The sequence below is a fragment of the Lissotriton vulgaris genome, chromosome 1_1 (genome assembly GCF_964263255.1).
Source record: "Lissotriton vulgaris chromosome 1_1, aLisVul1.2, whole genome shotgun sequence".
Lineage (NCBI taxonomy): Eukaryota > Metazoa > Chordata > Amphibia > Caudata > Salamandridae > Lissotriton > Lissotriton vulgaris.
Window position 1 is genome coordinate 1,063,613,336 of NC_141685.1, and position 18,132 is coordinate 1,063,631,467.

The 18,132-nt window shown below is 44.2% G+C and overlaps 1 protein-coding gene across 1 annotated transcript in view; it reads left to right on the forward strand.

Annotated features, from left to right (window-relative positions):
- Positions 1-18,132, forward strand: part of CARD10 (caspase recruitment domain family member 10) — a 288,602-nt gene that overhangs the window by 231,367 nt on the left and 39,103 nt on the right. The window contains exon 19 of the mRNA XM_086963072.1: positions 5,877-5,958. Coding sequence (XP_086819198.1) covers positions 5,877-5,958 — 82 coding nt within the window. The remainder of the gene's footprint in view (positions 1-5,876; positions 5,959-18,132) is intronic.

Below are 18,132 nucleotides of genomic sequence, written 5' to 3' on the forward strand. Positions count from 1 at the left end.
AGGGCCTTCCACTGAGGGGCAGCACGTGTTGCTGCGTCTTTAGTAACTTTTGAACCCTTTGAGATAGAAATGAACCTTTTTTTTATTACAATCTGAAGATTATGCAGAAGACGATGGATTATGTGGCAGATGCGGCAAATGCATACTTAAGCGAAAAAAAAACACGCGGCCGCATAATTACATGATAGCAGTGGCCCTGTATAATGCTGCTCTTGACGATTCAGTTGCTGTTTGCCGGGTTCTTACTCTGTGTATACCGATGAATCTTTGTAGACTTTCAGGCCCAAGGAGCATTTTATATTGCAATGATGCCCGCCCGGTCCGATCAAAAGGTTTTGTATTATTAGCCCCTGCTCCAAAATGCAGCATGCTGTTCTCTGAGGCCAGAGTTCGCTGATGTGTGGAATGATTAAAATAAAGATTCACACCCATGGAGGAATGAAATCCACTAAATGCAGAAAGAATGCGAGTCCTATAACCGGTCGCCAGGAGTACCCCACTTACCTCGCTTTTGTTACCATAGTGGCCTTCCTTCAGGTTCAGCTGCAAACCATCTTTCCTTGTGTGAGTGCGCAGCGCTGCTCCTAGCTGATATGAAACTCGATTTGTATTCCCCTGTTGAATAACTCAGCCGATTTTTATACAGATTACACTGTGACCAGAACCACTCTGAGTTAGCTAACAGTTTTGGTGGATATGCAGTGGAGTAACACAAAATGATGCGGGAGTCCTTGCAGAATGTGACGATCCCCCCTCCCACGGAGTCTCCCGATATCTCACAGATATGGGCTTATGTTGATGGGGTCTGCCGCAGGGACTGTAGGGGACTAGGTTACCCACAGTAGATTTGTGAATTAAAACCACGAGATGTTCAAAGCCATTTACTCAGGATCACACATTTAGGCAAATAAGGAAATGGAGGCGGGATATCCCCTTCCTGCCACCAGAGTCTATAACTTAGAGGCTAGTTCATTATAGGGGCAGCAGAAGCTCTTCTGTACAAATGTTTCCAAGTAGATCATTATTTTAAAGCGCTCGCCCTACAAACCGAAGATTCATGAAGGTGAATTTTTCTATATTCCTGACGAACACTGGAAGTCCTCATTGTAAATACAGTTCCTGTACTAGAACTGCTCCACCAGAGATAGACTGGCAAGGAAGGGCACATTGATGATTCCGAATTACATTTCACTAAAAGGGCAATTCCTGAAGGTGTTACTTTAAAGTGTCCCATTTGTTTTTTGCAGTTTTATATAGCAAAAAGCTCGACTCAAAGGCTTTCAATAAGCACTAGTAACGTTACATTGGTATAAAGTAATTTTTTGGTAGGCACAGGAAGATTAAGTCATTTGCCCAGAATCACAGAATGTTGAGCCCACGCCCAAAACTCCATCCAACCTGGTTCCCCAGTACCAAAGTCGGCAAGTAATAACAGCCGCAGACATAAAGCTCTGATCGCGTTACAGATGAGGCACACAATGTGAGACGGAGGCAACACATTATGTGTGCCCACACAGCCCACCTCTGGCGCTGACCAAGCCAACACATTCAGAAAACACAGCGCTCTGCGCACAAAGCCATTTCCGGAGCCGGCGGTTGTGATGTGCTGTGTTATTTACAATTAGCATTGCATTCTTGCCACCAATAATAAATACACTTCTAAAAAAACGCGCATCATGGAGTAAACAAATGTCACCCCGAAAGAGTGCTGGCTTTTAAAACAATAACGCTTTCCATGCTTCGACTTTAGGTCATTCTTTTCGCAGAAAATGTCAAGTTCCAGAATGCAAAGTGCTGTGGGTTAAAAAAAGCAAAGACTGACTGAACTGGCATACATGAGGTAGACAACTGTGAATTATTGAAACAAAATATGACATATAACTTGTTTGAACTTAAATCTAATGAATCTGTAAGGAGAAGACACATTTTTAGTTTCTACAAATGAATCCTGCAATTCAGCTTGCTCATTGGAGCCGCCGGTAGCTCAGTGATGTCATCATTGCTAACTGTTCCAAGGATGCAGGTTAGCTTAGCCACGTGTTGTCAGGATAACTTGCCACCTTCAAAGACTGTACAGAAAAGTTAAGTTACTTACAGGTAGACTGAATCCGGGAGGCACCGAGTGAGGAGTACATCTGCTAGAATGAGTTGCGTGAATCACTGACTCCGGAATCTTGGTTTAACACACACACAACGAACTGGTCACGCGTATACTCTTCGTGACTCTCTCACTACTAATTCCACTTTCACTTTACTTGTTGTGCACAGTGTCAGCAGTGCGACACGCGTGTTGACGTCCCGACAGCCTAGGAAATGGCCAATCACCGAGACATGGCTGGATATAGCCATATGGTGATTGGCCATCCCTCAGCAGCCAGCCAACACCCACGCACAGCACCATCCTGCTGCAGCAGCCAATCCTGGCGCAGCGTTAACAGCAACACTGCGCCAGGATTGGCTCCAGGCCGGATACTATTCTGCCCATTATGAGGCCGGGGCCCTGGATCTCTGCCTGTTCTCTGAGTGCTATGGAGGGAGGGGGGGGGAGGTCTACCCCACTGTGCGCATGCGCGGGCCCGTCAAATTGTTGACTACTCCTGGATTCCACCTGCGCATTGTTTGTGCAGTACTCCGCTATTCTGCTCTGCCTGCTGCCACTCTTTGCCGAAGCCCCGCCCCCCATGACCCACTTCCTATGTGATGCCCGGTACCGTCGGGCTTCTCCCGGAGCCGGTAGCGCGCAGTGCGCTCCGATTTTTAATCATCAGTTTTTTTTTTTTTTAATGCATGTGACAGTGTTGGCAGGCAATGCGGTCGTCCATGGCGAGTGGGGCAACGCCCCAACGCCCCCAATGGACGCACCGCCACTGTACACTATGGAGAACAGCATTCCATTTTGGTCTCCCGAGTTAGAGGATGTGGGCATGTCCCATGTGGTGTACTACAGATACAATGAGTGTCAAGCTAGCGACCCATTGGCACTGCCTGGAGCACTTAAGTATATGCTTAAGAAACATTAGAATAAAAACAGGAGAAGCAAAGCAATGGGAGGGGAACTATGAGAAAATGTTTTTTTTAATTCAGGGGATTGTTAACCCTTCTCAAGAATCAGCCGCAATCCCTGTCAGAGTGACCCACAAAAGTCACCAAATTTAACCTGAGCGTAACCCTTTGGTAGCATGGCACAAAAGCAGTCAGACATATCTTAGAGGTCATGTGTAAAAAATGTATGCAACACAGAAACACAGAAAAAGAGAAAACACACCTCAAGAAAAATCCCACACCAATTTAGAAAAATTAAGCAATATTGTCATAATATGCTTAGGCAGATTCAGCTAGGCTGATTCTAAACTCTTGTCCAAAACATACCCATGTTCCATACCTTGTCATCATTAGAATGTGGGTTGAAGAGTTGGTCAGTCTACTGCTGTACTTTGCCCGGCAAGACTGTGGTGTGGGGTATCTTTATTGTACCAATAAAGTACATGCTTGTTGGAACCAGAGAAGAGTGGTACCACGTTTAATTTACAAAAAGTATGTAATAAATAAAAGGAGACCAAAACAACAAAAATCCAATCAGTAATACCGGAGATATGCAATTTCAAAGTTTGGGTAAGTATAGAGCCTAAGAGCACAAAGCGCCACTCGTGGTTATCTGGTCGTGCTAGACCGGGGTAAAGTCACAAGTTCAGGCCGACTGCTAATGAATGTGGGCTAAATACAGGGACCAGGTTAGTCTTACTGAAAAAGTTACCTTCTCAAATTCTGGTTCAAAAAGTCCAGTTCCAGTTCGTGGTGGAGGAGGGCGCGAGAAGCATAGAGAGCGGTATGGGTGGTTGTTGTTGTACTACGATAAGCAGGCCAGGCTTCTTCAACGGCTGCTGCTGTAGTGAATATCCTGTCAGGTGCTGTGGACGGTCATGGCTGGAGCTTCGCGTTGGCGGTCACTGCGAGCTGTCTACGCTTTAGTGCAAAGTGCAGATTTCACGTTGTAGGTCATCACTGGTGGTCACTGTAGCATGAAGAATCTTGTCCACCGGAGCTTCATGTTGGTGGTCATCATAAGCAGTGGTCATCATAGGTACTGAAACCGTTCACAGTCGAAAAGAGCCCCAAACTTCAGGATTTCTCCTTTTATTTACAGGAGGAGCTCAACTGATGCCAGCCAAGGGTCCAGGACCTGGGGAGGCACCTCTAGGGGATCAGGACCTCACTCCAGGCGAGGCCAGCAGGGCTCAAGCAGGTCCAGTTGAATGTCCAGTGCAGCAGGTCAGCTTGGTAGTTGCAGGAGAACTTATTGTGTACCTGCAGCTCAGAACAGGAGGCTAGCCACCTCATCCTTGGATTCACTCTGCTGGGATAATGAGAACAGGTCCAGCCTTCCTTTTCACAGAGCAGGGCAGGCCTCAAGCAGCAGGGCAGTCTTTTTTTGTAGTATCCACAAGTCCCAGAGTGTACTGAAGAACTGGTTTGAGAGTCCAATATTTATACCGGGTGCCAGCTTTGAAGTAGGAGAAACCTCTGGATCCCCTCCCCATGTCTGGAATATCCTTCCCTCCCCTGCCCAGGCTCAAGGGGGCTAGTGTGACAATATGCTGGTATCAATTCTTTTGTGAGCCTGCTGGAGGCAGCTCCTATGAAATTTAATTGCACAGGGAACAGCTCCACCTCTCCCATCGAGTTCCCTTTTTTTCACTGCAAAAGCAAAGGCCAACTGCCAACTACACCCAGTCATGTGACCCAGGATACAGGCTACAGGCATTAAACGGTTTGTCCATTCACTGTTTATTATATTGTGTTGTTTGCTTTAATGTTACATAGGCTGCAACAAGAGGCCTTTGAAGTAAAACAATTTTTTTTTGCTTTCTATGTCTATAACAGATACAAATAAAATTAATAACGATCTGTTGAAAAAAGAATGGTGAAATAAATGGTAACCACGTTAATTGAGTTCTATGGTCACAAATATGAAACAATGTTTTTGTGAAGTAACATGTATGTGAAACTTTCTAAAAGTGGTATTTTCAGAATTGTGACTGAAAACCCGACGTTACCATTAAAGAGGCTTTCAAATTACAATTTATTTGAGTGTAAACATGACATTCGTACATGCTCCAAATCAAAAGTTATCACTTATTAAATGTAATAAGGTAACCTAATGTTATACAATTGAAGATAAAAGCCTTAGAGTAGTGATAAAGCAAATGTTGGAGTTTTTCACTCCCAGGACATGTAAAACCTACACCATGGCTGACATATATGTTAAAAAAGAAGGTTTACGCCTGGCAAAAGGTTTAATTTGCCAGGTCAAAATGACAGTTTAAAACTGCACAATGGCTGCAATGGCAGGCCTGAGTTATGTTTTAAAAGGCTGCTTTTAGTGGACGGCACAACGAGTGCTGATGCTCACTAGTAGAATGTAATTTACCTGTGTACAGGAAGTGTCACTTTACTAGGGTCTTATAAGTAAATTAAATGTGCCAATTGGAAGTGGGCCAATGTTGCCGTGTCTAAAGGGAGAGTGCACAAGAACTTTAGCACTGGTTAGCAGTGATAAAGTGCACAGATTCCTGAAAGCCAACAAAAAAGACTACAGAAAACAGGAGGGATAAAGGAAAAACATTTTGGGGGGGACCCTGCAGAGACAGCCAAGTCTAACAGGAAACACAAAAGACATTCACAAGTCATTCATCTAAGCTATGCTGACATGACAATGGATGCACAATTCTCAAATCATGTTATTCACACAGATGTTTGCACAATGGTGGTAATATCTACTAGTACCAATGTGCACTCTCTCCACGGTTTTAGGATTTAACTCATCATAATTTCATTTATCGCATTCTTCTGTGTCTTGCTTAAATCTCTCTGAGCAGAAGAAGGCCAGCCCCAAAGAGAAGGACAAACTGGTGGACAGCAAGAATGATCCAGAGTCAGTCACAACATCAAGTGGCCAAGGTGAGCATAGAGGCGATCCAAGATGGGCCGTTCTCTTCCAAAAGAGTTGCATATTTGGAGTGCAGCTGTAGTTATGGTACCTAGCATCTTCATCTGTGTGTTTGTGTATTTGTTCTACTCTAGTTGCTACGGTTATCACTAAATCCATTATTATTATTATTAACTATACTCTACTAATACTACTTCTACTTTAATTAGTACATTAGCTGTTAATCCAATTACCATTGCTTCTTAAGTCGTTAATACTCAAGCTAACACTGCAACTGTGCTAATGCTGTTTCTATAGAGGCATTGATGTTCTAGTTATTGCTTTACCTATTGCTGCCACTAATAAGTGTTGCTACTACCAACTACCACTGTTACTGCAACTATTGTTACTCAAACTACTAAATTTGCTCATTCTCTAGTTGCTACTAAAACGATGAACTACCAATACTACTGTCACTACTGCAGTTGTTGCTGCTCTAACGACTACCCAATGATTAATACCACTGTTACAGGCAATAATACCTGAGCAAACAGGCCTACTCTAACTAGTACTACTATCATCTTTACTACTACAGGTGTTATTACTCTAGTTACTATCCAACTGCCATCACTACCACTTTTTTTTTTTAATCCTCATCCGCCTCAGACTGCTTTTGACAAAAGGTAGGATGTCTATACCGTGACTCAATACCCATAGTCGTAGGCACTTGAATTCAAGGGGCCCCAAAGGAAGTAACCATGTCCGCCTACCAGTATATAACATACCCACGAACAGTCGCATGCCCCTTTCCTAGGAGAGGGGTGGTCCCACTCTCTTCAATGGAAAAAAAACATGGGTGACTGTTGGTCAAGGTCCATTTCGAATGGTAGTTTGATCGCCCAGCAAGACCCGACCCAGTCAGAGAGTAACCAGTGAGGCATAATCATAGGATCGAAGATGGAATTTTAAACTCAAAAACGTGACCAACATACACCCTGTGTCTACAAGTTAACCACAAAACAACTAATAAGGTATGCTGAGACCAATTAAGCAACCCCTCCCAAATTACTTTCCCCTTATTATTCTGTAGTCTCTCCAGGTCTATCTTGCAAATTTTATAGAGCGAGGATAACCAATCTGAATGGGTTGGGGGTACAGCCTCTACCCACTTCCTTCAGATCTCTTTTCTAGCCAAAAGCATTGAATAGAAGAGGAACCCCCTTGCAGGACCTTGAACTTCACTGTCTATACCAAATATGATCAAGGCAAGAGAAATTTTGACCGGAATCCCCATGACGTCTGATAGGGTTGCCATTACACTCTCCCAATATGCTGTTATTGCTAGGCACTCTTTAAACATATGTATGTCTGTGGCATTTGCCAAATCACATTTCTTGCACTTTACTGGGAGACCTTTTACAATTTTCGAAAGTCTGGCTGGAGATAAATAGGCCCTATGTATTGTAAAGTAGTGGTTCCTATGCAGCCAAGCAGGTTTTACTGTAGAGAACAGCGTTTGGAAGGAAGTCTGCCACACCTCCTCCCAACACACATTTGGCATAGAGGCTTCCCACAATTCCTCTGCCAGTTTAAAATCTCCATCAATAGTTTCAACTAGAGACCAATAGAAGAAAGAAACTTCTTTCCCCCCTGCAGGCCTAGAAACCAGATGATCCTCCAAGTTATTTCCTACACTTATTGGCTTATTGAGACTCTGCGACCAACTCCGCAATTGTATATACTTGAACCTGGACATATTCTCTAGCGTGTTATGAAAAAATTCCCAGGGTAAAAGCGACCCTTCCGAGGCCAGATCTCTCCACACTTATCCCCACAGTTTTAAGCGGAATTGCTAATCTATCCTTCAAACAATCCGGGGCTCCCAGGGAATCCCAAATAGGAGCAAAGCTAGAATACTAATTGGGACCAGTGCAATGCTTATTTCTAAACCACATTTGTGCGGCAGCCAAGAGGACTTTCAGCCTTATCCTCTTGAAAAACATTTGGTCCCCAAACTTGAAAATAAAACCCTCAAGTGGTGGTCCGGTCCCTTTCTGCTTCTCAGCAAACATATTACCTCTTCCGGAGCCATCTGGAGATTTCACCAACATCCGGGAGTGAGATAACTGAAAAGCCTAGGCATAATACTGAAGGTCAGGAAGCGTAAAGCCACCCTTCTCCCTTCTACGCCTTAGCTTTTTCCACGCGATTCTTGATGATTTAGATGCCCAGGCGAATGAGTTTATAGCTTGTTGTAATTTATCTATAGCCTGTTTTTCAAAATGCAAAGGGATGGTATTGAAGAGGAAAGTAATTTTAGGCAGTATAACCATTTTTGTTAAATGAATTCTCCCAAAAATAGTCAACGGAAGGTGTACCCAAGATTTCATAAGCTTTTGACAGTCTCTAGTAATGTTTGCAATATTGGTCCCTGCTATTCTGTCTATATCTTGTACAATCCTAACACCTAAGTATCTCATTTCACCCTTGGTCTGGTACCCATTCTCGAGAAGGTTCCATGCCATGATCTCGTTTTCTCGCCGTTCACTTCATAGCCAGAGATCTGGCCAAACTCTTGCTCTAGTCTAATAACCTGGGGGAAGGACACCACCAACTCTGATGACAAGATCAAAATGTCATCAGCATATAGGGCGACCTTCCTCTCCCACGCTGCAAATTTAAATGATGTAATACTCTGGTCTTCCCTCAGGCAATGAGCAAAAGGCTCAATGTACAGGTCAAAGAGGAGTGGGGAGAGTGGGCAGCCCAGTCTAGTTCCCCTTGTGATCTTAAAAGAGCTGGTCAATTTCCCATTGACTAGGAGTCTTGCAGTAGGATTTTGATACATAAGCTGTGTAGCTCGGCAGAAATTTTCTCCTAAATTAAACCTTTCCATTACCGCTGTTAAGTAAGTCCAGTTGACCCTGTCAAATGCCTTGGGGGCATCCAACGTCATTACTGCCAATGGTAAAGAAAGGGTGGAGGCCAGATCAATAGCTCCTATAAGATCCTGGGTTAGATCGGATAAGTTTCTACCCCTTACGAAACCCTTTTGGTCCGTGTGTAGCACACTACCTGCTACAGAATCCTAGTAAATATTTTATAATCCGTATTGAGGAGGGAAATCGGTCTATAGGACCCACAGCTTGCCGGATTCTTTCCACTTTTCAAGATTAATGAAATGGTAGCTTGACCCCAAGAGGCAGGTGGTGTAAAACTCTTAGATAATATTTTGTTGAACAGTTCCGTCATGATGGGTATTGTTACATCCCCCAAAGATCTATACAACTCCGCTGGAAGCCCATCGGGCCCAGCTGCCTTGTTCCCCTTGCTGGCGGCGATAGCCTTCCTAACCTCCTGCTCTGAAATATTCTGCTCCAAGTTGTCTCGTTGAAGAGGGGTTAGGTGAGTTAACATACGTTTCCCTAGCCACTCCTGCACAAGGGCCTTGTCCACCACATTATCTTCCTTATATAGTGCCTGAAAAAAGGCAAGAAAAGCTTCACCGATTTCTTCGTCCGTAGACACTGAAGAAGAATTATCCTCCCTCTCAATCCGTTTTATTAGATTCTGTGTCTTATCTGACTTGACCTTCCATGCCAGAAGCTTACTGGCTCCTTTCCCATATTAAAAGTGCGCTATCTTACTGGCCTCCCATCTTTTCATGATCCTCTGCTGAATAATGGTATCCAGCTGGTCTTTATGGTTCTGTAGTTCTAATATAAATTCCTGTCTTCTCGCTGTATCTATTTCCGTATTCAGCTTAATCTCAACTTCCTGAATTGCAGACTCAATTTTTGTCAGTTCTTCTCTATATTGCCTATACTTGTAACATGCTCTGTTTGGGACTATCCTTCTCAAGAAAGCCTTCCAAGCATCCCATACTGATGAGATTGCTGCAGAGCCGATGTTCAACTTGAAAAACCATTCAGATTCCTGCAATAAATGTGTAACCTCTAACTTGCCTAAAAGCAACACACGGTCGAATGTCCAGTTCCGTGGAGGTTCTCCCCCTACCAAGCATAAGTCCATCCAGACTGCTACATGGTCAGATAGGTGGAGTGTCAAGTAGCCTATGTCCCTAATTCTTCCTCTAAGACCATGACTGGCCAGGATATAATCTATCCTTGATTTATGGCCATATTTGTTGTTATAGTAAGACACACCTAATTGTACGCCCGACCGTTCCCTCCATATATCACAAAGACACATGTGTCATCATAGTTTGTATATAGGTGCGAGATTTAGACAATACATTTGCTTTACTGTTAGGTGATTTATCTAGTGCAGGGTCTAAGACTATATTAAAGTCACCTGCCAAAATCACAGGCTCCGCAAATTTCAGCAAGTTAGCAAAGATGGTTTTCAAGGAAGAGGGGTCGGCCTGGTTGGGACCATAATAGCCTACCACTGTAAAGAGAGAACCTTGAATTGTTAATTTTACAACTACCCACCTACCTCCAGGGTCAATCAAAGATTCTAGAATACGCGCATTAGCTTGCTTTTTAATCAGTATGGCTACTCCTCTAATATTGGCACTCTGATTAGTGCCAAATAGTTGATATACCCATTTTAACTTACTGAAAGATTCAATCAATTCCCCTCTTAGAAGATGCGTTTCTTGTAATATAATAACCTGTGCAGGCGAATCCCTAAGATACTGCAAGATTTTCGGTCTTCTTGACTTTACTCGTAGGCCATTGACAATCCTGGATAATTATTGGACAATAGTCATGGGGGTCTAATGAACAGAGAATGAGATCCAAACAAAAACCTAAGTATACCGAGTTTCCAGAACCAGACCAGGGATGAATAATACAAGTGTATGCGGCTAAAAAGTGAATAAGGACAATTTTTTCCTTTTTTTCCCCTATGCTCCCCACCCGGTGTCCTCCCCTGTATCCCCTCTCCACCCACCACCTTCCCCCTGTCCCACCCATGGAGAACCCTACCCCCATTTGTCTGGACTAATAGTCCAGTATCTGCCTGACGGGGCAGCTCACCCAACCTCTTCTTACTTAAACATTCTAGTGCAGGCTAAAATGATGCTCTCTAATATCATCTTGAATTGCGCCCTGTTTTGGTTAATCCAATATTTCTGTGCTCCTTTATCATGACCTAAGTGAACATATACTAATTTTAATTTTAACCCTAGTAAGTACCGATGGGGGGAGGGGGGGAGGATGTTACTCAAAAGGAAGAAAAGAATAACAAAAAAAATAGCAGACAGATTTAATGGCTTTATCTATATTTGTTTAGGCTTTCAGACTTTCAAGCAGGTGGTCTGCCTTCTGCACTGTTCTAATGTTATGCATCTGATTGTTATGCATAACTTTCAAATGTGCAGGGAATTTTAGCTGTACAACCGCACCGAGCCTTTTAAAGTCCTCCATTCTCCTGCCCAATTCCAATTGCCTATCAAGAGTTGTTTGGGCCAAATCTGAACGGATCTCATAGGCGAAGTCTCTGGGCTTCAGGGATTTCTGTTTTAGAGCACAGTTGAGAATTTTTTCCTTCAAGGAGAACATAAAAAAATGTATTAAGATTTTTCTTGGCTTCAACCGGTTAGGATTTTTTCGAAAGGGGTCCCTGTGAATCCTTTGAATATCCTTCTCCAGCTCTACCACTGACTCATTGATCTGGACCGATTCTTTAATAAGAATGGCTATGAAAGACTTAATGTCCTCTCCTTCGCTCCCTTCTGGATCATTTAAAAGGCGCAAATTGTTTCTCCTTGAGTTATTCTCAAGCACCTCCAGTCTTTCTCAGAGTGTTGTCTCTTCTTTCTTCAATGTAGCGATATCGATTTTAGTGACCTCCAGGTCCCTCTTGATCTCTACAACAGAGTCTTCGAGTGAGTCCGTCCTAGAATTTAAAAGATCGATTTTTTGACAAAGTTTTCGCAGAAAAGATGGATTTTGGCCTGATTAGCTTCCTATATGGAAAAGCTCCTTCTTATGTCGACCGAGAGGGGAGAGAAGAGAGCTTCCAGGGGAGCTACTGTGGTCAATGAAGACCCTCCAATATCCAGCTCCTGCTCCTCAACATTTCCCTGGCTTACTGGCGCCCCATTGCCTAGTGTGTTTGTAGGTTGGCAAACTGGAGTAGTTAATTGTGAAGAAATCATCTTGTCTAAGACCCCCTCTAGTGCTGTCGGAGCTGTTGCAGTAGTCATTTCATCAACGGTCTGCTGCTCTTCAGGCACTTATGGAGTTTGTCTCTTCTATGTCCTCCAAATGGGAAAGAGGTTCAGCCTGACCCTGTTGGTTCCTCCTCCTCGAGACTTCCCCTTGTGAAGTAATGTCAAGGACTAATGGTCGAACTTTAAAATATGACCAGAGGGAAGGGGTGATCTTAAGTCTATTATCTAGAAAATTACCTTTTGCTCTCCCCGCCTTAATACTTCTGCCCTTTACCTCCCCGTATTGGAAGGTTGAAAAAATTCCCCCTTTCCTTGGGTCAGTGGGTATATTTATGTGGTAAATAAAGATTTATCGTATGCGGAATTTCTATGCGGTAAAGTTCAATAAAATAGCTCAATAAAATGAGAGGCAGAGTCCGTGGCATCTGAGTTTATAAGGGTTTTATTCCATGTAATGGAATGGTTCGAACCATGGTATCATGTTCCATCACCGCGAGGGTTCAGGAAGGGATAGACAATGCTTTATTAACAGTGCACAATATATATAGTAAATGCATACAATGGTGATGGATACAGAAGGCGTAACAGCTGAAAGAAACGAGATAAGAACACATGTGCGTAACAGAAGGCGTGCACGAGGGCGTACACGGAGGTGTGTGCTAGAAACGTCACATGAAAGTGTCACAGGTGGGTGGATTCATAGAGAAATCCTGCAGTGTCAGCAGAAATATTGGGCTGGATGCGCGCGCAGGCAACATGACGTGTGATTGACGTGGAACTGGAGGGTGAAGGGGACTTGACATTTAGCACTATACGGGGAGACAGAAGTCTGGCGTGTCAGAACAACCTAAACCCAAATCATATCTGATATCTTGTGTTTGAGGAACTGTATTATCTAGAAGGGAAGGTCTCTCGGGCAGAGGCTATTCTATACTGGCTGCTAGTGCATGCATATGTGACTACGTGTAATGTGAGGGGCCATGGGCCTACCATGGTAACGGGAGCAATGAATTACTTGCACGGAGACAGAAAGGCCGGGCACTTTGCTCTGCAGCTGGGGAGGTGTTTACCTAAATCTCTAGACAGGAATGTATTTTCGAGGAGCGGAGCAGATAACTTGAAGGCAAAATACAGTTTTGGCAGGCAAGCAGGCCGAGCCGGGCACCGCTCGCCACGCAGGGAGTGAGGCAAGGGTCATGGATGTAGATCCAGGCTGCAGCTTTCAGAGGCAGAAGGCAGAAAGGGCTCGATGGCAGAAATCAGGGCCTAGCTCGCCAGAGCCAGGGAAACGTGAAAGTGCACCATGTAAAGACGGTGGCACGGCATACTTAGGAACGGAATTATCGACCCATTCATGGTGGATCTGAAAGAGGACTTGTTAACGTTGGACGCAAATGTATTTGCGTCTTCATAGCTGGTTGTGGAGGGAAATTACATGTACTTGAAGCACGTACACGGAGTCGTTGGGGTCTACGTTAGGGGACACAATTGACCATAAAAATTCCAATTACCTCATTCCCTCCTTGTCCCCTACGGACCCTTCATGATATATCAATCTTCATTAGTCCATCTATTTGTTCATATAACATCATTTGCTCTTCCTTTTTCAGCCGGGATTTAGAACGTGAACTTGGATGGGGAATACATGATGTGGCGCACAAGCCGCAAATCGCTGGCCCACACTGTAAACATAGACAACAAGTGAATACTATGAGAAGGGCTATTCCGAGGAAGGATAGTACTTTCCATCCCCAGGCTGATAGCACGCTCCAAAGCCAACCGGACCAAGTCCAGGTGCCTGGATTCTGGTGTATCTGACTTGCAATCTTATGGAGACGGGTTATGGCTCTATATACTGATGGTGCGTTTTCTGGAATGAAAACACAGCAACTCGATCCGATGACTCTACAAGCTCCGCCCCTATCGGCCAGGATGACGTCAAGAACAAGACGATTTTGAAGAACAACAAGTCTCATAGCAGACTGTTCCTCTGTTAGGTTGCCTAAGGCGGAAGTAGTTTCATTTACTACTGCTTCAAGGGTTCTTGTTAATTTACGTATCAATTTACTATTCGAGACAGTACCTAAATAGGGAAAGAAACCTTTATTGAAGTCTGTGTATTGCTCCCATGCTGTTTCAGTATAGTCGACAATCGGGAGATCTCTCTTGGGTCTATTGTGTACTAGATGGGAGTCCCTATGATAATCAGGTGGGGCTAGGAAAACGGGTGGCAGAAGGAATGCAATGTAACAAGTACCATCCCAATCTAGAGGTAAGCGTATATAAGCTGTATGACCACAAATGAAATAGGAATGGCGGGAAGCTTTGAATGTAGACTTGCCTTTATCACTGAATTCAATCACAGTAGTACATTCACTATGACCTAGGTGTACTGAACCATTCTTTCGGACACATAATTCACCTTTGACTGGTAATACTGACATAGCGGGTAAGTCTGGTTTTGTATCGGACTGGACATTCAGAATCATGAGGTTAAGTGTAAAATTACCTAATCCATATACTTCGTTTTCCAGATCGGTCCCTGTCCGTTGTGGAAGACCCTCCTTGTCAGGGAAACATGCTTTATGCATGACTGTGTTCAGGTCTCCCCATACCCAATTGCCCTGGTAAACTATGGAATCAGAATTTAATGAATTTATTAAACTAAACCATGCACCACAGGAACCATTGTGTGTGAACGGGTACGGAAAGAGGGGCAGAACTCCCTTGTATTTCTGATAGGGAGGGAGTCGGCCACATATCCAACAATTTGTAGCATTGCTGGTCTGATGGGAATGATGTAACATACTGATGAAAGTATTGTTGCGCAGCGCAAGTCGGTAAGATAACTTGTGAGGGGGCAATTCACTGAAAGTATGCTCGACAGTGTCGTTTGAGGAATGTGCACGTATAGAAATAGGAAAGTACATGTGTAATAATATACTTGTAGCAATAATTATAAGACTCAGAAAAAACATAATCAATAATGTCACAATGCAGTGACTACGGAGAGATTTACAATATTCATGTTTCTTGATCTGGTTCTGTCTATCTCTCTCTCTATTGGGGTCTAACTGGTACATGTCAGGAACCTGTCTAACCGCTTCACCTAGGGGAGGACTTAAACAATTAAACTGTCTGACTTACTAGACCTTAATTTCATACGAAAGTCTTGAGAAGGAGTTCTCTCTACCAGGGGGAGTTTAGTATCAGTCTCTGGAATGGGGCAGGGCTGGGAGTCTATTTTTGGCGGCAGTCCATGGCATTTCTTGATGTGGCTCGAGTGGAGCCAGCCCTTGCGGCCCTCCACCTTCACTGCTGTCCTTGTGGTTAATAAAACAAGCTTCGGCTCCTGCCAGCGGGGCTCCAGCGGACTCCTCCTGTCGAAATTCCGAACAAAGACCAGATCTCCAGGGACGATCTCGTGTGGCTTCACCTCGGTGTTGTCGGGAAAGGCTGCAGCTACCTGTGAACGACATGATTGTAGTGCAGACATCAAGGAGGCAAGGTAATCTGTCAGCATATTACAGTCAACATCTGTGATCTTACGAGGCAGAGGCGTCCCCCACATATTCGGTGGCATACCAAAGACCACCTCGTACGGGGATAGCCCTGTCCTAGAATGTGCTATCATTCTCATGTAAAAAAGAGCAACTGGTAAGGCTACTATCCAATCTACGCCTTTATCTTTACACACTTTGGCGAGACGTGTTTTCAGGGTCTGATTATGTCGTTCCACGAGACCTGCTGCCTCGGGATGTCGGACACAGTGGAACTTCCACTGATATCCTAGCAGGAGTGATACCTGCTTCATAAGCTCGGACGAGAATGGCTGACCATTATCTGAGTATACGATACGGGGCAAACCATACCGTGGGAAGAATTCACGTACCAGCTGCTTGGCAGTGGTCGGAGCAGTGTAATCTGGGACTGGATATGCTTCTGTCCATCGGGAAAGTGCACATACAACTACGAGGACATACTTGAATCCTCGACAACGTTCAATCTGGATATAATCCATCTGGAGGACTTCAAAAGGGTGATCGGGAGGATGAAATCCACCTTGCTCTACGGGAATGCCTTTACCTGGGTTGAACTGACAACAGATCATGCAAGTACGCACTTTCTGTTTTGCTGCTGCTCGTAAATGTTTATTGAACCAAAGGTTTTGAATACTGTCTAACATGGCTTTTTCTCCTAAATGTGCAGGACTGTGTGCTGTGTTAATGATAACTTGAACCATAGAGTCGGGGAGAAACCATGTGGCTTTTCCCTTCGTTACCCATCCTTGTTCTGTCTGTATCCCTCCTAGTTCAGTCCATTTCTTGATTTCGTCTGGTGTAGCATGTGTCTGTATGTCAATTACATCTAGGGCGGGATCCCTAACTGTCATGCAATGTGTCGGTGTCGGAACTACTGTCTTTGTCATGTCAGTTGTGTGAGTATGGGTCTGAGCTGTATGCTTGGCTGTTCGATCTGCCAGGTCATTACCCTGGGAAATGGTATCGGTAACTTTTGTATGTGCTTTGCACTTCATGATAGCTATGGCTGTAGGCAAATGTATTGCTTCTAACAGAGCTTGAATGAGGGGACCGTGCTGGATCTTGGCACCGTGAGAAGTTAAAAATCCTCTCTCTTGCCAGAGGACACCGAAGTCGTGTACAACTCCGAATGCATAACGGGAGTCTGTGTATATGTTAACTTTCTTGTTCTTAGCTCGAATACAAGCTTGGGTCAGAGCGATGAGCTCTGCTGCTTGGGCTGACAGGGTGTCAATACGATGTGTTTCTATGACTTCAGTTTCCGTCGTGACTGCATATGCGGCCACTAACTCTCCTGTACTTGTTCTCATACATGAACCATCCACATAAAGTGTCAGGTCTGGATCTGGTAATGCGATATCTGTCAAGTCTTGTCTGGGTTTCGTCGTAATGGTAATGACTTCAACACAATCATGTGCCAAAGGGTCTGTCTCACTTAATGGCAAAAGTGTAGCAGGATTCAATGTATTGCAGCGTCTGATTTCTATGTGTGGCTGAAACAATGTCAATTCATAACCTGTCAGTCGTGCTATAGTCAAGTGCTGAGTCTGGGTACGGTTTAAAAGAACTTCCACGGAATGTGGAACTTGTACTGTCAATTGATGTCCTAACACTATGGAATCACTTTGTCTGATTGCTAGAGCTGTTGCAGCTACAGATTTCAAGCATGCAGGCAGAGCCTGGGCTACTGGATCCAATGTACTAGAAAAATAAGCACACGGTTTGTGTGAACCTGCTTGATCCTGGGTGAGTACTGACAATGCAGTACCTTCGCGTTCTGTGACAAAAAGTGTAAAGGGTTTGCTGTAACATGGTGTTGCTAAAACTGGTGCTTGACATAAGGCTTTCTTTAATTCGTCAAAAGCTTGTGTATGTTCCTGAGTCCAATGGAGGACAGTCGATGTCGCTGCCTCCTTTGTTGTCAACTGTATAAGTGGCTTGGCTAGAAATGCATCCTGAGGGATCCATTGTCTACAGTAAGAAGTGAGGCCTATAAAGGCCCGTACCTCCTTTTGTGTCTTGGGTTGTGACATGTTTACAATTAACTGGATGCAGTCAGGTGTTAGCTGTCTCCCCCTCTTGGACAGCAAGTGCCCAAGGTATACCACTTGCTGAACACAGAATTGCAGCTTCGAAGGAGACACTTTGTGTCCCTTGTCAGCCAGGAAATACAAGACTGTCAGTGATGCTTGTACACATTCTGGTTCACTTCGGGCGGTGACCAATAGATCATCGACGTACTGGAGTAGGGCAGTGTTGTCAGGCATGTGAATACTGTCAAGTTGTCTTTTCAATGCTTGGCTATAGATGCTGGGGCTTTCTGTGAATCCTTGAGGTGCACGTGTAAATTTGAAGCTACGGCCATTTAAACAGAATCCGAAAAGATATTGGCTTTCCAGATCAATGGGGACACTAAAGAAGGCGTTCTTCAGATCAATTACAGTAAAGAACGTCGCCTCTGATCAATAGCTGTCAATAATGAGGAGATGTCTGGAACCACACGGTACTGTGGTACAATGCAT